The sequence below is a fragment of the Pipistrellus hanaki genome (assembly GCF_964339955.1).
Source record: "Pipistrellus hanaki genome assembly, chromosome: 5".
Classification (NCBI taxonomy): Eukaryota; Metazoa; Chordata; class Mammalia; order Chiroptera; family Vespertilionidae; genus Pipistrellus; species Pipistrellus hanaki.
In genome coordinates this window covers 64,590,755-64,613,570 of record NC_140507.1, presented here as the reverse complement: position 1 = coordinate 64,613,570, position 22,816 = coordinate 64,590,755, and the positions used below count along the sequence as shown (strand labels likewise).

The 22,816-nt window shown below is 40.6% G+C and overlaps 1 protein-coding gene across 1 annotated transcript in view; it reads right to left on the bottom strand.

Annotated features, from left to right (window-relative positions):
* Window positions 1-973: 973 nt before the first annotated feature.
* Window positions 974-22,816, bottom strand: part of GALNTL6 (polypeptide N-acetylgalactosaminyltransferase like 6) — an 867,296-nt gene continuing 845,453 nt past the window's right edge. Inside the window, exons 12-13 of the mRNA XM_084883746.1 lie at window positions 17,521-17,670; window positions 974-1,321 (exon numbers count right to left, since the gene is read on the bottom strand). Coding sequence (XP_084739872.1) covers window positions 1,154-1,321; window positions 17,521-17,670 — 318 coding nt within the window. The 3' untranslated portion in view covers window positions 974-1,153. The remainder of the gene's footprint in view (window positions 1,322-17,520; window positions 17,671-22,816) is intronic.

Sequence of the window (22,816 nt, the reverse complement as noted above, 5' to 3'; positions counted from 1 at the left end):
TATTGTCCCATTTACAGAAAACAGTGTCAGAAGCATCTTATTAATGGAAATTCCTCCTGTGCACTTCCAAGTAAAATAAAAACGTCATTGATGTCATTAATATCAATGACATAAAACATAAAACCGAGACATTGTCACACGTCACTTGGAGTGTAAATTTATTTGGGTTTAAGAATCTCCTTAAACAAATTACATCAACCTCACTCCATTCCTTTCCTTAATAAAAATTATGACTGGACAAACATCAGACTTTTAGAATTCTAAAAATAATAGAAAAGTAAAAACAGATTTCCTTAAGGAAATCCCTCTCCTAAACCTTACATAGTTTTGCTGCTTCTTTGAAATCGTTCTCTTTGGAGTAACCTGGTAGCATCGTGTTCTGATTTTTGTCTTTAAAGTGGATTCATACAAGGGCACTGAGTTCGAACTTCAGCTGACGGATGGAGCATGAACTTTTATGAAAAATAAGTTACTTCTGGTGGAAAAGGAAGATGGCCAGTGCAGGAATGGGAACACTGGAAGTCCGTTTCATGATGTCATTTAAGTCTTACCTTACATAGCACACCTTCATTTAAAAAAACAAACAAAAACAAAACAACAAACAAGAAAACAGAATGGTATGAGCACTCTAAAATCATCTGCAGCACTTTTAAGGGTTAAACCTGCTGAACCCATTCTTAGTCAGAGAATGGCACCAGAGAGTCCAGCTCACCCCGTTCAGCGTTCCTCGTGGCTAGTTCTACACCTGCGGGATCTTCAGGTTGTCAGAGCAGTCATGCACTCCACTTCCACCCCCCTCCCGCCCGAACCATAGGATCCATTCATAGCTACTCACTACTGCAGGATTTGACCTGAGAAATGCTAGGATTTATTAACTCAGCAGCTGTTTTGCAACGTTCCTAAGTAATCTTCGCCCTTGGCCAGCAAGGGAACGGCTAGTCTCAAGTTCTCAGAAGCAGCTGGTGAGGTTGTCAGCCAAGTTCTTCAGATGCAGGAAGTTCTCCAGGAGAACCTCCTTAGACGTGGCCTTTGCGGGTCTTTAAACCAGGCTTCCTAGATCGAGGAAATGTTATTCCTGATGCCTTCTACCCCCGTGCTGGAGAAATTTTAGTTTTTTAGAATCTGGAGGTAATCACTCCTTCTTTTTTCTTTTCTAGGAGCTGGCATGGTGGTTAAATTTTTCTAAAACAGTCATATTAATATGGTCAAAAATCCACTGCTGAGTCTCAGAGAGGGGGTCACATCTGGCCATGAAAATCTTCTTCTCTGCGGGGTTGCAATCCATGCAGCTGTTGCTCACAGGGTGGAATAATGTTCTGTCCTGGAGAGATCAGAAAGAAACGACTGACATAATAAATGGCGAATGGATAGAACCCAAAATATACAGAGGGAGCAAAACATCCCTGTTTATATTTCAGTTTATACTCAGAGTGTAAAAAATAGATTATGTCCCCAAATCAAACAAAAGCAGCTTGAGTTGCACATGGAACATGGCTTCCTGGGATCCATCCAGACTAAGTAAGGCCTCCAAGCAGGTTCAATCAGAAGCAAAGAATTCATTCATTCAGTGATATTTTTAAAAAAGCAGTCCATCATTTTTTTACTCTGTGGTAGATATTTTGCTTCTTGCTTGGGCTTTGAAGATAATTAGCATGTGAGGCTGCTTATCAAGCAGTTAATAATCTAGTTATGTGGGGAGAGGCATGTATACAAAAATGATAATTTTGTCTTTAAACAGAAACACACACACACAAACACACACACACACACACACACACACACCACACACAACTAGAACAGTTAGAATTTTTCCTGTCCTTGTACTGAGCCTTTAACTGGAAGAGGAACTACTAAAGAAACAAGAACCAAAATGAGGTAGGTACTCATTTGCCTTAATCAGAAAATGAACGTGGGGAAGGGGATAAGAGACACATAGGCAATATCTCAATGTACAAACTCAAATTTGTTAGCACTTGAACTTCACTCTTCTCAATCCCTTTACTGTCATTCCTTGGTGCAATTCTCATTGCTTTCTGGGAAATGGAGGAGGCAGTGTTCACTTAAAAAAAAAGGTTGCTAAAGTACATGATAAAATAGCCCTCTGAATGAAAGGTACTAGCTGGGCACACCCACTATCTGACCGGCTTTATTAACACACCCCCTTTTATTGTGCAAGTAGAAAGAGGAAGTTAATGCTAAGAGAAAAGGATCCTTTCTTTAGTAGCAATAACCCCTTTGTCTCTTACAATGTCTATGCTAAAAAAGAAAAGTGCCAATTACATGTAAAATCCTCCCCAAATCACTGCTTAAATGTGAGGGTCAAATGTGAGGGTCACTGCTTAAATGTTGTCTTATTTACCTCAGGAAATGTTTAGAGGCTCTGATTGAATATTCGACTTGCAATGTTTTTAGAATCTAAGAGTTTCTCAGGCACCCTATGTAAACATTGCTGGATTGCTCCTAGATGTTAAGACTCCACCAACCCATATTTGATGTTCGTTTAGGGCCCGGATGTTTGCATAGTTAGGCACTGGGTGAAGGGAGGAAGAATAAGAAAGGAGAAATGCAGCTGCCTGCAATTTCTAGTTTTCGTGTTTCTAGTTTCAGTGTAAAGAAAGAGCTGTGCCTAGTACAAAGGCTCATTCTTCTGTTCTCTTATTATTATTTTTTAATTTAATTTAATTAAAAAAATTTTTCTTTTTCTTTTTTTTTATTTATTAAATTATTATCTGTGTACATATTTTAACATTGCTGTCCCTCCCATACATACCCTCCCTCCCCAGAGATTTGTGTCCATTGGTTGTACTTATATGCATGTATACTAGTCCTTCGGTTGATATATTATCTCCCCCAGATCTCCCTACCCTACCTGCTGTAATTTGACAGTCTGCTTGTTGCTTTACTGTCTCTATATCTATCTTTTGGTTCATCAGTTTATAATGTTCTTTATTATCCATAAATGAGTGAGGTCATGTGGTGTTTCTCTTTCATTGATTGGCTGATTGGCTTATTTCACTCAGCATGATGTTCTCCAATTCCATCCAGGTTGCTGCATGTGTTCCTGAGTCTACTGTGGATTTTACTTTTCTTACAGAAAGAATGCTCCTGAGGTTTCCTTCCTACTCCCCCCTCGCCCTCCCCTACCCCCGGCCCACCAATTGGACTGCTGTTTGACTTCCAGGGAGGCTCTGAGGAACTGTCTTCTACTTTGACTAGAGGGAGCAGATTCTTTCTAGGAGGAAGGAGAGTGCCCTGCAGCTCACCTCACATCTCTCTCTCTTGGGGTCCATCCTTGCCATCACAGATCCCTTCTGACAGTCAAAGTAGCTCCCTGGGCAGCAGTCTCCTTCATCTCATTGCTTTCATCCTTCCCAGCACCTCTCATGCTCAGTCTCTTTCCAGATTAGTTGCATAGGAATAATGTATTTAGATCTGTTTTTCACAGAGCATTCTAAAGATGTTAAAATGCATTAAAATTAATTCTATGGACCCGTTAAATTCTAATTCACTCCATTCCAGGTATAAGTACTACCTGCCCCCAACTATCTGTATTTCTTCCTGTTGTCACCTTTATCAATAGCTCAAGTGGGGGCCTCTATATGTTTGCAGTTTCTCCCCCAAAACACGTATTTCAAAGAAAGCTTAAGAAAGTACCTATTCTTATTCTCTTTCCTTTACCAGTTTGTGCACCTCAGCATGGATGCACAAGTCAAACTAGATTTTATGAAGATTTTATTTTCTGAGCCATAAGGTGATCATATTTTTCCAAATCTCAAATTGGAACACATGCTCTGACAAATACAGGTATACGCATGGGGCCAACCAGGAAGGATATGCAAATTCAGCACTACCCTGGAAAATCCAGAATGTGTTTTCTGCTATTGTACTTCATGGTCTCATGAAAGTTGAAAATAAGTTGAATTCCCTAAATCTATTTATGTCTGAGAAACTTCATCAGTCAAATGGGGAAAAGGGTGTGGATTAAGGCCTCTCCCAGCCACCAACTGGAATGATGTACATTTTATTGCAAAGGTCAATCATGATAGAGACAAATGATGGCACATTAAACCAGAGACTATCAACATAAGCCGTGGACCAACAGATTGACTGCTCGCTGGTTTTAGACCGAGTTCTCTCACCCTTGTCTTTGGAGTATCCAGTAGGTCCTAGAGGTTAAGCTTTTGGAAGCATCTTCAGCCTTCCCCACAGCATGCTCTTTCCACATTTGATCTTGAAGGCTACATAATTGTCATCCTTATGTTTCTACTCAGCTAAGCTTTTCAATTATTAAATGTTTTTACTGATGCTTTCCCTGGCTGGAATTAAGTCAGTGGGTTGAGCAATCATTGGTGAATATGGTCTCTTGCTCTATGACAGCTTCTCAGTGCTTTGGCAAGTCTGTCATTCATAAAAATCCTCCTTAAAGGGTTTTTAAGAACTGGGCTGTTCTTTGGTCAGTCCCAAGGGACGATCATAGCATATATCTCGCTGTTCAAAATGTAATTGCAACAAACTTCCTTTCCTGTGCTCCTTCCACCTTCCCTGACTGCTTCCTCCCTCGACTTTATTTGTTTTTGTTTTTAATAATAAATTAGAAATTCCTGAGCAGGAAATTAAAACAGTTCATGTCCAGGTTTATAGACCTGCCCTTCAGAATCAAAGCAGGTCAGTCGGTCCACGTTGTGAAAGGGGTGGATGGGATTTTTTAGGTAGCTCATTTGAAAGGGCACCTTTTCTAAGCAAGCTTGCAATTTGGTTGCTTCAGTGTCACACTTGGTGGCATTTGCAGGCCAGCATTAAGTTTTATTACATTTCATACTTCCGTAGGGTCTGAACTTTGAAAGAATGAGTACATTGAGGAAACATTCCACACTGTGTTCAGATGAATAAAAGAACCAGACACCACAGATGCAAAGACAATAAAACAGGTGGGTAAGTTCATAACGCATAGAAAGATGAGTCTGAGACTAAAACTCCCACGCTGTGGGAGGGGAAGCAATCTTGTAAAGGGCTGAGATTTTGTCCCACGGGGCGTTTGGGTCAAATTCAAGTCATGCCTCTTGTGTGATTTTGGACAACTATTTAATTCTATGAACCTCAGCTTCCTCATCTGTAAAATACAGACATGATATCTATTTCCCAAGTTTGTTGGAAGGATGAGTTGATATATGTAAACTCGCTGGCACAATGTCCCACATGTAATAAATAAGTGATAGTGATTCCAATTCTCCACTTCTCTTAACTTATTTTTAGCCAAGGAAAATTCCCCAATTCTAAAAATCAGAATGTACTAAACATTTGGTCTGAGACTAGCTATTCAAGACTTAATTACAATTTCTGAAGCCCTGGAAAAATAAAATTTGCAAACATTAAAATCTGCCTCAACCAGTGATCCCTGATATACCTGTGCCTTCTGTGTTAAGCAAAATAACTTATGGAATAAAGGTCATTGATGGTTCTAAAATGAGCTCTTCTGTGTAATTGGGTCAGTTTGTATGTGATCTATGCATTTACGCCCTTTTCTTGAAATATGACATTATTCAGGTCAGTTAAGGTCAACAAATACTTATTAAGTGCCTATTATTTTCTGGTATGTATTAGGATATAGGCATAGAGAGATAAGATATATTCTTCTGACCCAAGAAGTTGGGGAAACAAGAAATGTTTGAAGTAAAAAAAGTCTCAGTAAGATTGTAGACTTCAGAGAATAGAATGGATTAGGGTATTTCTGACATAGAGAAGAACATGTGAAAAGAGAAACGTGAAATAACATGTACATCTATGCATTCAATTTGTTCAACAAAAATTCATTTGAAACCTACTATTTATCAGGTACTGTTTTGGGTGGTTAAAATTTATCAATAAACTTAAGAAGACAAAAATTCCCTGCCTTCTGAAACTTAGAGGGAGGGTTAAAGGTGGGGTATTGGGGCGCTGACAGTAAATGATGAGCATAACAGGTAAAATATATAACCAGTGTGCAAATTTAAATAGGTGGTAAGGGTGACTTAGTTGGTTTGGCTCAGTAGATAGAGCATTGGCCTATAGACTGAAGGGTCTCGGGTTTGATTCTGGTCAAGGGCATATGCCCAGGTTGTGGGCTCCATCCCCAGTAGGGGGCGTGCAAGAGGCAGTTGATCGATGATTCTCATCATTGATGTTTCTATCTCTTTCTCACTCTCCCTTCCTCTCTGAAATCAATAAAAATATATTAAAAAAAATAAATAGGTGGCAAGGATAAACCCCATTGAGAAGGTAACATATGGGTTGCCTTGAAGAAGGTGAAAAGATTAGCCATGCAAATATTTGGGAGAAGAGGGTTCCAGACAGAGAGAACAGCCAGTGCAAAAATGCTAAGCAAGAATGCACTATGGTGGGTTAGAGAAACAGCAAGGAGGCCAGAGTGAAGAAGAGTGGTAGGAGATGATGTCAGAGTTAATGGAGGGCTAGGTTATGTGCTGTGGAGGACCAGTGGGTTATTGATACGGCTGAGCACAAGGTTCAAGGTGGAGAGTTCCGGACTATGATATCATGAAGAGTGATCACGAAGAGAGTGGGGTACAATGCTAAGCCTTGGTTGTTCATGCAACTGTTGGGGGTAGTTATTTAAGGATTTAATACTGTAGAGCTACACGATTCCTATTTTGGATGGACCGTGCTAGTGGCAGAGAGGAGGATGGAGGGGTTTGAGGAGGAAGACTCTAGCCAAGAGAACAGTTGGTGGCTGCTGCCATCATCAGGATTTAAGCTTAGGCAGAAGCAAAAGCAATAGGGGGATGAGTTGGAAGTGTCCAAGAAATGATGTGAGAGATATTTGAGAAGTAACATATGGGGCTGTCGGATTAATGGGATGTGGGGGTTAGGGTAGAGGGAATCAGTGGATGCTTAGAGGAAAAGCAGTTTTGAGGTAAGAAATGCAGAAAAAGGAACAGGAATGGGGGTGGGAATGATGATGATTTCTGTTTGAGGTATAATGAGTTGGAGACATTTCTGGAACATCCAGGTTTAGATAATCAGTAAGGAGCCCAGTAAGTGTACTGGACCTCAGGATAGCTCCTCTATGTAAAGGGGAAGAATTGAAATACCTATTCCTATTGACCATTCATTTCCATGTACCTTACATTGAAACAGAATGCTTTTGTGAGAGAGAAGTCATTAGGTCCAATGCCTTTTGTGTCTAATATGAATATGGGAGAATGAAGGTTTGGCATTATGAGACTAGTTTTTAATCCCAGCTTTATCTCTGACAATAATCTTTGACGGTCACTTAGTTGGTCATGGATTTAGGATTTCTATCTGCAAAATGAATGGGGTGGAGAGGAGGAAAGTGAGATGAGATAAGGAATAAAAATATATGCCCTCCCACAGTCTGATGCTGTGGAAAAGGACAAGATTGATATATGAATAGCCTGTGAGTTCTGGAAGAAAGACAGATTAGGTAGGTTTTATCTGCCTATTTTTTTACTTTTGGCATCTGGGAAAATGCAAATAACCCCTTGATAGACATAACAAGGAAAAGGCAGCCTTACCGTCTATCATTTCCATTTTTTTTCTTTGAGATGTAGAATTCCTCACAGGAGAAAATTGGTCTTGCATTAGTGGCTAATTTGGCCAATCAGAAACAACGATTCTTAATATCCTGACAGAACCCCTGGGTGTGTGCGCTGAGGCAGTGTCAGCCACAGCAGACCTCTAATGCCTCATCCTGCTTCTGTCACTTGCTCTTCTGGGCTACAGGCAACTGGTGGGCCTGAATGTATCCCTCAATTCTCCTTAAGCAGCCAGAATAATTTGAATGCCTCTCAGGCCATTCAAAGACTTCCTGGTTTTATAGTTAAATTCTGAGCCTGGCCTATAATGTTTTATATGGTCCTGCCCCTGGCCAGATGTCTAGCTGTACAGCTCAAATTTCCCCTCACACTCTTATCTTTCAATTGACTTCTCTCTGTTCTTCCAAGAAAACCAAAACCTTGCCTATCTCAGGGCCTTTGCACAAGCCGATCCTTGTATCTGGGATTTTTTTTTTCTCTATCACTTTCTTTACTTAGGATTCCTACTCATCTTTTATGGCTCCACTGAAAAGTTAATTTGCCAGAGAAGCCTTGCTTACCTCTCTGACATGGGTAAAACTCAGTGTTTTGTGTTTTCATACTGTCCTATACACTTAATTTATTGAATTATTCTGGTCTGCTTCCCCACTAGAGTGAAAGTCCCCAGAGTAGAGAAAACCCATTTGTCTGTAGCTTGTTTTTATCTGTCCGTAGCTTTTTATCTCTCCTCAGTGAACTTGTGGGAGTCATGTAAACATCGTAATAGCTGCTATTTATTGGATATGTATCTGTCTCTGGCAGTGCTAAATGTTCGGCCCAGGTTTTCTTATTTTATCTACCTGAACGCATAAGCAATCTGAAGAGATAGTGAATGTGGACAAAGGGGAACTATGTTCATTTCTTTATTCATTGTACAAATGCTAATTAAGTACTTCTATGGGGCCAGCACTGTTTTAGGTTCAGCATGAAAAAAAAAAAAAAAAGCAGAGAAAAATCCCTGGTCTCATGGAATTTACATTCTGATATTTAGCTATAGCTAAAACAGTACAGAAATATACAGTATAGAAATATGACTAACTAGCCCATCTTTTCCTGTGTGTAAAGCTGGACAGCTAAAATCAAATTAGATGATAGTTTGTTGAACACATGGAACGTAATAGCTAACTTTAAATGAACTCTTATTGAGTACCATATCTTAGGTGCATTTTAATTTTATTTAGCCATTACAGTCATCTTCTAAGGTAGAAACTATTATTATCTCCATTTTGAAATGAGGAAAAGAAAGCACATAGTAAGAAAGTTTCCCAAGATCACAGAATTAGTAGTACCCAACATAAAACCAGAATGCAAATCTCAGCTTCCCCAGGAACTGAGCTAGTTCATTCCTACTCTTGCCGGAGCCAACTAGAGGCACTGCTCCAACCCCATACCTGCTCAGTAGGGAGAAATTGTTCTAATTAGCAAACCAATTTCATTTTTTCATAGTTCCCATTACCAGGATTCTTTGGTTTGTCAGTCCTGATCTTGGCAGGCATTCAATTCAGGGAGCCTTTATCCTTATATTAGAGCCTGAGATGGTCTGTAATGGGCCCTTTTTTCTTCTGAGTGACCAGAGAGTAGCAGTAAGTCGTGTTGGGTGAAATGGTAACCAGAAAGAATGTTGCAAAGTTACTCAGAAATGGCAAAAGTTAAGAGGTTGTGACAACTAAGTGACTTCAGAGAGGTTAGGCATACAGGTGGAAACAGAATTGGGAGATACTACTATTAAGGAGGTAGCTTCAGTGCCAGTGTGAGTATATCCCTCTCCTGGGAGTTATCCTCCCTCTTCTTTGTCAAGATGGTTGAAGCATCCATCTGAATTGAAAAATAATACTTTCTTAGGGTACAGAAGTCTCCTATTGCAAATATGGGTCTGATGTAAACATTGTACAGATGGTTTTTAGTAAGATGTTTGAAATGTCCACTTTTGTGTTCTTATGGGCAAGCTGGGGAAATGTTGGCTATACGATATCGCTATTAGGTGAATTTGTATCTGGTTGAGGACTTTCATCCAAATGATACTCATTAATGGGTCAATGTCACCTCTACCGCATGCTAGAGGACTCATTTCTTATGCATTGGGATCAATATCGTAGATGAAGGCATGAATGCATGCTGTGATGAAAACAAAAACTAGTTCAATTGCTCATGAATTTGATCAAAGAGTCAAAATCTAGGTTAGATAAAATCTGGTGAGATAGAATTTAATAGAAACAAATGAATAACTGCACAAGTATAAAAGATTAACTAAACAGGTATAATACTGCAGAGACGTGTCTGTGCAGCAAAATAAGAAAAAAGACTGTGGGTTATTTTTATACTGAGATCTCATTAAGAAGCCAACTATATGTAAAGTCAAGGCAGAAAAATGAACCAACTCCAGCTAAATTAACAAATACATTTCTCATAACAAAAAGGATACTACAAGCTCATAACAAAGAATGCATAGTTATCACCCTCACTGGGACTATCAGAGTATGTTAGGAGTGAATGTCTAGGAGGCTAATTGAGGTAGACCATATGAAGAGCAGTGGCAAGAATTTAAGTCAGAAGTAAAGAGTAAAGATCAGGCAAACATTGTTCAAACCTTTGGGATCTGACTTGAGCAAGATGGGTGAAATTTAATCTGTGTGGTACTGAAGGCCAGGAAAGAACTTGCTAATACTTGAGACTGTCCAGGAATGAGTAGGCTGACCTGGGATAGTGTGACTACCTTAGTATGACCACAAGTCCAAGATTTTGTGGGAGGGCTTTATGTATCAGAACCAAAGTTGAATTACACACCTTCTAACTAAACTCTTTGTGTACGCTTTCCTTGTTTTTGGTCCTAGATCAATAGCTAATCAGGATGATTATAAAATAACAACTTTGTGGCCTTCCATCTGGTATCTTTGTAGACCAGAAGGATTTTATGAGCAGAGAGGCCAAAGCCCTGGCTTACATCATAAGCTACAATAAACAGTCAAATGCAGGCACATGCCACAACTTCCACCCACTCACTTTGCAAGCCAATGTGATTCTTGCACTCTTATCATCTCAGCCTGAAAGGTACTTCCTTATTTGTATTTCTTGTTTAATGTTATTTTAAAGCCCATTTTTTATAGAAGTTAAACTATAAGAACAGTACAGAGAGCAAGCAAATAAAAAATATATATATCTTTTACTTTCAGTCTTTGGGAAGGCTGTATATGTGATTCGGAGACTCAGAGATGTAAGTTTTATCCATACAGTTTGGGGTTCATGCAAGAGGGGATTATTTCAATAATTGAACTCAATGGTTCTTTAAGCCATTTAAAGAATGCTTATTTAGGAACTTCTCAACATATTAGATATTAAGCAGGCCATATAGATACACAAGAAAGTTTCAGGTACACAGAAGGGAACAAAATGGTATAGGAATACAAGTGGAAGGGCCAACCCAAACAGGAGTTAAGAAAGTAGGTAAAAATTAGAGCTAGAATAATGATCCTCCATCTGACTGCCCATCAGAACATTTTTGGAGCTTTTCAAAAATACCAACACCCAGGTCTCAGTCAGTCTATCCTCATGCCAATAACACACTGCCTTTAGAAATGTACTTTCATATGTCTCGATACCTGGTGCTTTCATAGTGTTTAATACTGTTCTTTTTCTTCCTTAATATTTTCTTGGCTATCTTGGCCCTTTCATTTCCATGTACATTTCAGAATCAGTTGATCAATTTCCACAAATGAACTCGCTGAGATGTGATTTTTTTTTGCATTAAATCTAAACACCCATATGAGAACTGATATCTTTACAATGATGTCTTATTATTCTCAATAGATTCTAATATATTTTTTAAAATTTTATCTTAGTGATATTTCTGTGTAAAGGTCTTGCACATGTGTTGTGAGATTTATTCCTAGTTATTTGATGTTTTTCATGGTGATTAAATAAAATCATTTTTAAATTTCATTTTCTACTTTATGCTGCTAGTATATAGAATTAATTTTATTATTTTTATCTTATTTGCATGACTATGCTAAGTGTACTTATTAATTTTACTAGTTTAAATGTATACTTTTTTGGATATTTTATATATTAATTATGTCATCTGTGAATAGAGTGTTAAATATCTTCATTTCCAACTCTTTTTATTTCATTTATCTAGTCTGATTGCTCTAGGCTATACTATATAATAAAGAGGTAATATGCAAATTGACCATCACACCCTCATAAGATGGCTGCCTAGGACCAGGCTGGCAGGGGGATTAGTGAGGGATGACCAAACAACTGAACAGTAGGCTGTGTGGGGCAACCAGGCTGATGGGGGTTAGTGAGGGACAACCAGGCTGGCAGGGGGGACAGTTAGGGGTGACCAGGCCAGAAGAGGGGGGAAATTGGGGGTGACCAGGCCAGTAGAGGGGACAGTAAAAGGCGATCAGGCTTGTGAGGCGGCAGTTAGAGACTACCAGGCCAGCGGGGGGGGGGGGGGGGGGGGAGGGGGAGGGAGTTGAGGGCGATTAGATTGGCAGGGGGGCCAGTTAGGGGTGATCAGGCTGGCATGCAGAGGCAGTGAGTAGTGATCAGGCCGGCAGGGGTGGGGGGCAGTTAGGGGCAACCAGGCAGGCAGACAGGTGAGTGGTTAGGAGCCAGCAGTCCAGGATTCTAGGAGGGATGTCCTACTGCCAGTTTAGGGGATCAGGCCTAAACCGGCAGTTGGACATCCCCCTAGGGGTCCCAGATTGGAATGGGTGCAGGCTGAGGGAACCACCCCCCCATGCATGAATTTTGTGCACTGGGCCTCTAGTGATAACTAAAAGTGATGATAACAGACATCATATTTTATCCCTAAACTCTGGAGGAAAATTTTAACATTTTATCACTAAGAGTGATAGTTGTTGTGGGTTTTTGGATGTACCTCTTAGTAGATTAAATTAGTTTATTACTACTAGTTTACTTACTGTATGGCAAAGACTGGTTAGTTGATGGTAAAAACTTGAGTATTCATAAACAGACCCATGTATATGAGGCCCCTTGACTATGACTAAGGTACCACGTCCACGTAGTGGGAAAAAAAGGTCTCCAAATATAATAAATGATGATGGAGCAATTGGGTATAAATATGAGAAAAATCAATCCCCCTGTACATCATACACATAACAATTTTTTATGGAATTATATACTAGAATGATGAAAATCAAACAATAAAGATTCCAAAGACAACTTAAATGTCTATCCTCATGACTGCTGTGTGGGCAAAGATTTCCTAAACAGGATACAGAAAGCACTAATCATAAAGAATAGCTCCTCATCAAGATACCCCACAAGAAAGAAAAGGGAAGACACAGATCAGAATAAGATATTTCCAATGCGTACATCCTACAAAGAACATGTATGTATGTATGTATATATCTTCCAAAAATATGTAAAAAAAAATGCCAGACAACCAATGTTAAAAATGACCAAAAGGCTCACATCTTTCACAAAGATGATCTCTAAAACAGCTAACAAACACGTGATAGCAGTCTACAACCACAGAATGAAAAGAGGAACTGAAAAAGAAATCGACTCTGCCAAGTTTTGGCAGGGATTGTGGAGCAACTAGATTTTCATGCAGTACCTAAACCTGGCCCATGGCTCTGCAGGCCTTACCACTTCAGTGTGTTCCAGCAGGTGGTCGATGTGTGTGTCTTCCTAAGGGCTTTCTCTGGGGTTAACAATGGTTCTGGCTATAAGAGCAGTAGCCCAGAGGTAGCAGAGAATAAACCATCCCTACCCAGGGGTAATCCTAACCAAAGACCAAGTGGAGTGGTGTATAAATACCCAAACTTCCTTGCTCTCTGATGTGAATTTTAAATCATTTCCAGAGGTTGTCAGTAAGCTGAGCTCTAGTACCCACAGTGGTAAGTTCCTTGATAGTGTACTCTTGGTTGACTGCCATACCTTTTCCATATTACTTCCCTACTTCTTATCAAGATTTCTTTGGGGCTATCTCCAATATAAGCTACAGGGGTAAATATGGGGAAACCCTGTAATGCTTATGGGGTATAGCTCTGAATTTGAAGAAGGCATACCCAGAGTTATTTAGGATAGAGTGCTATAGTGATACAGTGTATTGGGATATATATATATATATATATATATATATATATATATATATATATATATCACTATTATTTTCAATGTAAAAGTGCAACCATTATGTTTACCAGATTGTGAGGGGTTTGGATAAGAATTGGGAGGTGAAGGCACTTTATTTTCTATTTAATAGAAAACCAGGCCAAGTTGTAAAACATAAGAATGCAATGTCTCGATATTTTAGAAACTCCCGCTGAATTCAGGATGGAAAAAGGGTCAGAGGGGGAAAGGACAGGAAGTGGGGTACCCTTTGGGTAGCTATTTAAAAAAAATAAAATAAAAAATTGGGTAGCTATTTTAATTATCCAGGGGTAAGATGTGAAGGACTGCAACCAGGGCAGGGGCTGTGGAGCTGGCAAAGAGAGGATGGATTTCCCAGATATTGACCAGGGGAGGGCATTGATAAGTCTTAGTGACCAATGAGATGAAGGGGTTAAAGAAGAGAGAGACAGTTTTTGTTTCAGATGTTGATGGATGGGTGATTTAACTATCTTTACTGAGGTCACTTCAACAATTCCTTGTTCTTGTAACAGAGGTCCCCCTGGTGGTAAAAGAAAACCAAGAATGGGTACCTGCTATTGTTTGGTCACAATTGTGCAACTGAACTGAATTTCAAGATCACAGCATAGGGATCCACTTCTTTGTATGTGTGTGGTAGCAAAGACTCACATCTAGAAAAAGCTGCAAGCTAAGGGGGATGGGTAAAGGTGATTAAAACATATACACTCCCAATTATAAGATGAATAAGTTCTAATGATATAATGTACAGCATGGTGACTATGGTTAGCAGTACTGTATCATATACCTGAAAGTTGCTAAGAGAGTAGATCTTTAAAGTTCTCATCCCAAGAAGAACAAATTTGTAACTATGCACGGTGATGGATGTATTCACTAACCTTACGGGGGTGATCATTTTGCAGTTTGTACACATATCAAATCATGATGTTGTACACCTGAAATGCATACCATGTTTTAGGTCAATGATATCTCAATAAAGCTGGAAAAAAATCTTCCTGAATAAACAAGAACAACTAAGAGCTGATGGCTGCTGGCGGGTCAGAACGTGGGGCCTGACAACGACCTTCACTCACTCAAGGCAAGTAGCTTCTGACCACCCTCCCTCTCCAAGAATCTCCATGTGGCCCAGAATGAGGTTGGCTGCTGTGTGCAGTCCTGATTCCAAGAGGCATGGGAACTCTCCCAGCACTGATCTGATTTCTTAAAAGAGTACAGCAGAGGACAGAGGAGAGAGTCTAAAGCTAGGCACACCTGCACCTGCATGCTGGCTCGGCCACAGATCTGCTAGTATCCAGGAGTTACACCTGACAGTGCCTAGATGGTTGCGAGGTTTGAGGGAATGTGTGTAATGCACTACTAGCCCAATGCCTCCTTAACAGTTGTAGGTAATAATTACCTTAAGAGCTTAGGAGCCGGCCCACTGAGTTCCTTTAGGCCAGTGGTCAGCAAACTTATTAGTCAACAGAGCCAAATATCAACAGTACACAACGATTGAAACTTCTTTGGAGAGCCAATTTTTTAAACTTAAACTTCTAATGCCACTTCTTCAGAATAAACTCACCCAGGCCTTGGTATTTTGTGGAAGAGTCACACTCAAGGGGCCAAAGAGCCGCATGTGGCTTGCGAGCTGCAGTTTGTTGACCATGGCTTCAGGCCATTAAGTAGGGTCTTTGGGATCCTATTAATCATGATTATGCTAATAAAAAAGGGGGCAGCCAAAGCTGACTCATAATATTACTAACCCATCTGAAAGTGCCAGGGCCCAGTAACGAATCTAAACACACAAGGTAGAACCCCAGAGACTTCTCTCTTCATGGCTTCTCTCTGAATGCCTTGGGAGTAGCCCTTGAAATAGACAAGGGGAATTTTCTAAAAAAGGTGCATTTGAATAGGCCCGAGTCATCGGCTAAGATGAGATATTTCAGAAGCTTTCCATTTCGAGCCTCTGGCATGTTTCTGATTATGTATAAATACCTTGCTTGTTATATAAATACACAGCAAGTATAACCTTTTGCTAAGCAATGCAAGGCAAACAGCTACAAGAAGATCTGAGAAAAGAGCCACAGAGCAATTGCTTCTGATGGTTCCCTTTCACCGGTCCCTGAGGATCCCGGAAAGGTTTTAAAGTGATAAAGCTGTAAGTTACCTCTTGAAATCACCGCAGCCATTTTTCTCTCCCCAGGAGCTCCGTGTGCACATGCATTAGCCGGTCTTATCCATCGGTAAGCCCCTGTAAGCTCGCTAATGAAAACAACCATCTTTTCTGGGCTTAACTGCGCATAATTGAGTGTTCTGTCTCTTACGCTGCAAATGCACAGTAATGAGGCGTGGGCTGTTATTAGGGACCTCCCCAATAGCATGCCAGGCAAATGGTGAATCAGGTAGTTCACTGATGTGCCCAGAAAGTAACATCTTAAAGGTCAGTCTACAGCCACAAAAACAACCAAACCAAAACCAAAAACCTTCCTTATTGCAAACACACACAGACTGGATGTTTTGAATAGCAGGAGGGTTTAACAAGATTAATCATGTATGAGGAATTTCATAAGGGAAACTGTGAGAGTCTCCTATTGCAATAATTCCCCGTTATTCTCTCTGATGCCATAGTCTCGTTAGTGCTTTTGATTTTAAATTGTCTTGTAGAAGGCTATAACAACGGGCATTTCATATGGCTCTGAACACAGAACCATAATCTGCCAGATATGACGGAGGGTAGAATGTTGTGAGTGTAAGTATCAGAGAGATTATGTCAGTGAATAGGTATCAAAACCAGTGGGCCCCCCACATGGATTCTCTTCAGGTTTTCCCCTCTTACTTTCTGTAATTTCAGGGGATACGGGTGTTACCTCAGCTGCAGGACAGCCAAAGCTCACGATTAAAGGGGCTGCTCTGACATGTTTCTTCAGTCAGGGAAAGGCTGGATTATACCAGAGAGTCAAAGGCAAACACAGGGCAGCTCCTACCTGGCTGTGAGGGCCTCCAGCAGTTGTGCAAACTGGAGGAGCAGAATAGTGCTTATGAGGTATTTGCTAATTGAAAGCTGAGTCCCGCCTTAAAAACCACGGAATTTTAAAGAATCATATAATATTTATAATAAAAATACTTTAAAATAAAAATTGCTCTTCATTTTAAATCCAATAAGATGTGGTTTTTATATTTGTTTTGAACTCTTCCCCATCATTAAATGTTAACTTTATTATTCTTTAAACTTTTAAATTCCACAAATAAGTTCTCCTTACTCTACTTGGGCAGGACTTTGGCTGAATTACAAAGGGGCCCCTTTCTGTTTAAGGGGTGCCACAATGACATCCTCAGAAATGTCTACTTATCTGTGTAAATGTGCTTGTCATAACCCAGATAGCTCCCAAGCAAAGGAGCCTGAGATGTATAATAAATGAATAGATGCATTAATCTGTGTGTGTGTGTGTGTGTGTGTGTGTGTGTGTGAATATGGGATCTTAAAAAGTATACCTATTTCATGTGTTGATTTGGTTTGTGGTCCCTCCATTTGAGAATGGTCTGGGATATGACACATCCCTCCCTTGTGGTGCTAGTGTTCAGGTTCAAAACCATTTTTCAGTCATCACTGGTTGTGATGGGAATAGGCATCACAAACAAAGCCAAAAGCATGCCACTCTCAGCACACTCTATCTTTCCCCTCATCTTTGCTGGTGGTCGCCAAGCATGTGAGCCAAACACGTGTACACATGTCCGGGTGGCAGTTTCCATCCGTGTGTTTGAAAAGAAAACACTGAGTGAGAAGACCTTTAGCCCGGCAGTTTGGGAATGCCCGCAGTGAGCAGACTCTTACCTCCCGGTAGCCCCAGAGCTGGTTCCCCTTCATGCTGTGACAGTCATAGAGAGTGACGGGGCTGCTGTGTGAGATGGCGTCGAAGCAGAACTTGCGGGTGTGCAGCGGCTCACCAGGTCGAATGTCTTCTCTCCACCCGAAAGTAAAGAGCTAACGAAGCAACAACAGCGGAAAAGCTGCAGTGAGTTTCATGTGGAGACATTCGAGAGCAGGGGGAGCAACGAGATCTGTTTTGTGACTTACAAGAAAGAACTAAGCCTTGGCATCGTAGAGGTGTGGAAAAAGGCATCCTATATAATAAAAGCGTGGCAGTAAAGCTGCACCTTTGGCTGAGGGTGCCAAAAATGCAAATGAGGAGTGTCCAGTTAGGTACCAGAAAAATAACAGAAGAGGGTGTGGAGATGGGAGGAGAGGAAGAACTCCTGAATGAAGCTCTTCAGTTGCATAAAATGCCGCAGTCAGCCTAAATGAGCAGACTCACCGGAAAAAAATAACACAGGATCTGTAGAATTGAGCTGGATTGATGTTAGCAATTTTTAAAAAAATTGGTTTAAAGGAAAGCTAAGCTTGATGAAGTAAAGAATAGGCAAATTAATGTCCTGGGTGTGATGAGTAATTATACAGGGCCATGTTTTGAAGTAAGAAGTACATTTCAAACACATTCACACACTTACACACTCAGACACACACACACACACACAACACACACATGCACGCACACGCACACGCTCACACTCACGCACATACTTCCCTTTCCCAAACTAAAACAAGTTTCAGGAAAGAATATTTATCTTTACTGGATTTAATAGACTCTGATATCCCATCTGACTTCATCCTATCTTAGTCTATTCTATCCTATCCACTCATTTCCATTATTTTTAAAAATGCTGTTTATGATGCACTAAATTAATTGTATAATGTATTAAAATTTTAAAAAATATATATTTTATTGAATTTTTTTACAGAGAGGAAGGGAGAGGGATAGAGAGTTAGAAACATGGATGAGAGAAAAACATTGATCAGCTGCTTCCTGCACACCCCCTACTGGGGATGTGCCTACAACCAAGGTACATGCCCTTGACCAGAATCGAATCTGGGATCCTTCAGTCCAGAGGCCGATGCTCTATCCATTGAGCCAAACCAGTTATGGCTGTATTAAAATTTGTTAAGACCTACCACATTCCTGTAGGAAAAAGATATTTTCTTGAGTTTGAGTTGGAGAAAAAATAAGAGCAGAAGAAGTATAGTAGGAAAAATCCTTAAGTGGGGAAAATAGGCTAGATGAGTCCTATTTTTTCCAAATCTAAAATATTAGTAAGTATATATAATTCTTATGATAGGACTTAAAGTAGATCTGGCTGTGTAAAGCCAAACTGTGAATTGCAAAAGAAAGAGGTGTCAAGGACCCCATGTTGATATAAAGCAAGCACAATATTCAGCTATCCTATCTAAAAAAGAGAGGATATGCAAATTCACTGTCACACTGTAACAAAGATGGCTGTACCCATAGTGGAGGCCCAGTTTGTGTAACAAGCCTTAACAAGCAATCAGCAGGGACCTAAGACTGCATGGCACTGGGCTGGGGCAGGAGACCTCGGCACCAGGCTTGGGGACCTCAGGCTGTGCCCCCCCGCCCGGCAGGGCTTGATGGGGGACATCAGGCTGTGCCCCCTGCCCTGGTGCTAGGTCAGGGGACCTGAGGCCATGCCCCTCGCCTGGCAGGGCTTGACAGGGGCCTCAGGTGGCACCCTCCACTCTGGCACCTGGCCAGGGGACCTGAGGCTGCACCCCCCAAATCAGTGGGGCTTGATAGGGATCTCAAGGCATGCTTCCTGCCCTGACCCAGGCCAGGGGACCTCAGGCAGCACACCCAACCCCCACACCGAGCCAGGGGACCTGAGACTGTGTCCCCCACCTGGCTGGATTTGATAGGGGACCTCAAGCCACACCCCTTGGCCTGGGCCAGGGGACTTCAGGCTGTGCCCCCCTGCCCAGGTGCCAGGCTAGGTGACCTGAAGCCACACCCCCCACCCAGCGAGGCTTTGCAGGGATGGGGCTGGCTGGGTCTGGATCTAGCTCAATGGATGTGGGGTCGGCCGGGTCTAGATCTCACATGATTTTGAGGCACGCATGGGTGGGCAGGGACTTGACTTTGGTTCCCATGGCGCTCCCCAGACTCTGACAGGAGAAAGATTTTCATATACATTTTACTAATTTTCTTTCATCTCTGACACTTCTGTTATAGAGAAAGGGAAAATAGCAATATTAAAATATTTCCTCTAAATAATTCCCCTTTAATGTGCACGGATTTTGTGCACTGGGTCACTAGTGTGTGTGTGTGTGTGTGTGTGTGTGTGTGTGTGTGTGTATATATATATATATATATATATATATATATATATATATATATATATATATATAAAGGCTAAGTGTCCATCCATCTGACCGGTAGTTCTGACATACACTGACTACGAGGGGGCAGATGCTCAATGCAGGAGCTGCCATGACATGCACTGGCCATTTAAAATTAAACAGCATCTCAGACCTGGCACTGAGAAACCAACACTTGGCTTGGAGTGACATCACACCCAATTGCAGTCAACGCTGTCAAGACTCCATGGCACAAAATGCAGCACACAGCTCAGCCCAGGCCAGCCCAGAACACAGTCACTGTGGGCACTGGGTAATGATATCACGTAGCAATGCCTGACTTTTTCTCCCTAGTGACTAGCCTCCTTGGAGTTCTTCAGTCCAAGGAACCTGACTTGCTTTATAGCCAGGAGCAAATACTTTACAATTTAACCAAATGTTTATGAAGCATTTTCCCAAGCCTCATCTCATTTGATCCTCACAGAAGTCCTGAATAGGTGGATAGGAGACTTGGTGGAATCCTATTTTCTTTTCATTAGCTGGAAAATGGAGATTTAGAAAGTTTAGAAACTTGACCTGACTGAAAAGAAATAAAAAATGGTTGAACTTGAAAATGATTTCAGGTTTTCTCACTGCATAGAATATAGTCAAACACTGCTGCAGTTAAATATTTTAGCTTTTGTTCTCCCTGTAGGATCTACAATAATAATCTGCTTTGTGTTGATATTTACTGCTGTGTTGCTGACAATTACCTGACAAAGAAGTTGGGGTGCTTCACTGGGCTGGAAAAAGTTTAGCTAAATCAGAAAGCTGGTCTAATTAAGCAATTTTATTCTATTTCTATAAAAGGCTAAGTTGACTCATGCATGCATGATACATATACAGTAAAGCTCGCACTGGTGCCAATTGCATGCATGTGTTTCTATCTTTCATTGTTGCTCGTGAATTTGGTTGACATCTACTATTATAGAGAAAGAGCAAATAGCAATATTAAAATATTTCTTCTTGTTAATTTCCTTTCAATGTGCATGAATCCGTGCACCAGGAAACTAGTATATAGATAATACACTTAGTACCTCTACTGACCATGCCCTCAGTATATTTCAGTTTTAAAATCCTATCCAGAAAAGAAAATATAGAGAATCTGGCAAAATTCTGGGAATGGCTAACAAAAACAGTTAAATGGTGGAGAAACTGCAGAAACTTAAAAGAACTTGGGTGAGTGATCTGAAGAAAATCAGAAATGATCTAAATCAAATATATGGAAGTTGAATGAGTAACAGTGAGTGACTATATTTTGTTTCCCCACCAGACAGGACCTGAACAGGCATATTCTGAATAGAAGGACAAGAGATTTTAGGTGAGTCACTTAAAGTTGATTGATAAAGAGGAATTGTCTGATTTCTTTCCCTTGAGTTTTTTTCTTGTTTATTCATTTAAATATGATTGTAGACTGAGGCACTTTTAGATTCATTCAACTTCTGTGCAGAAGAATGACTTCTCAAAAAAAAAAAGTCTGTTCAGTAATTCTGATTTTTTAAAAATATCCTCACTCAACAATATTTTTCCATTGCTTTTTTTTGGGGGGGGGGGGGTGGATAGTGGAAGGGATGGAGGAAGAGAGGGAAAGAAACATCAGTATGAGAGAGACACATCAATTGGTTGCCTCCCGCATGAGTCCCAACCAGGGCGGGGGATCAAATCTGTAACCCAGGTGGGTGCCTTTGACTGGGAATCAAACCCTTTGGTGTGAGGGCCAATGCTCTAGCTACACTAGCCAGGGCAGCAATTCTGATTTTGATCACTTCCTTCAATTCAGAATTCAAAACTCCATTGGCTTTGTTAACCTATAACTCCATCTTGCCTGTATCCTCCTCTTCTATCTCTCTCTTCAACGGAGGTGCTGCTCTGGGTTCTCCCTTAGATTCTCTGTCTCTGCACCTTTCTTATTGGTCTTAAATATGCTCAATTCAACTCTTGACAATGTGCTGATAACTAATCTGTGTTAGTCCAACTCCATGTAGGACTTTCCTACATGGACATCTTAAATTCAACACATCCTAAATTTAATTGATTTTCATCCCTTCTAAGCTTGTTTCTATTCCTATATTTTGTTTTAGTTGGTGGTCAGATCATCCAACTTGTCAGCCTGTCTCTTTTGTCTGCCTCACCCTATTCATCGAATCAGTTAACACGTCTGGCCATTTTAGTCTTCCAAATATTGCTGGAAGTATCTCTTCCTTTCTATCTCCACTACCGTTGCCCTGGACTACTAAAATGACCTAGTTAGTTCCATCCCCACCTTCCTTTTGAAATTCTTTTCTATTTTTTCTCCTCAGCCTCCAGAGAAGTCTGTTTGAAATGCCTCTTTGGCCATGCTACCTCTCAACCTAAAATCCCACAATATTTGCATATAACCTCTAGAGGAAAAAGTTCAAACTCTTTAGCACAGAAAGAACTCTTCACAATCTGTCCTTTGCCATTTTTTTTTTTTTTTTTTTTTACAGCTGCATCTCTTCCCTTTAGTTTACCTTCGAACAACAATAAAACATTTATAGGCTATATTTTCCCTCCTGTGACTTTGTTCATGAGAGTTCCCTTGGCTGGAAGGCCAACATCAGTTCAGCTGTCCATTCCTCCAAGCAGCCTTCCTGTCTGAGATCCTTGCCATCCTTACCTTATTTCATCATGTTTGTCCAGTTATGTTACTGTATCTCCTGCCAGACAGTGAGATCTTTAGTGGCAGGAATCATGCATTTTTTATCTTCATGTTTCCAGCATCCAGAACAACTCATGACACATAATAAATGCTCAATACAATTTCTACCAAATAGATAAAAACTTGCATTCATTATATTAACAAAAAAGTGTATTGGAATAGCTTGAAGATGAACGAATCAATCTTGCTGGTCCCTCAAAAGAATAT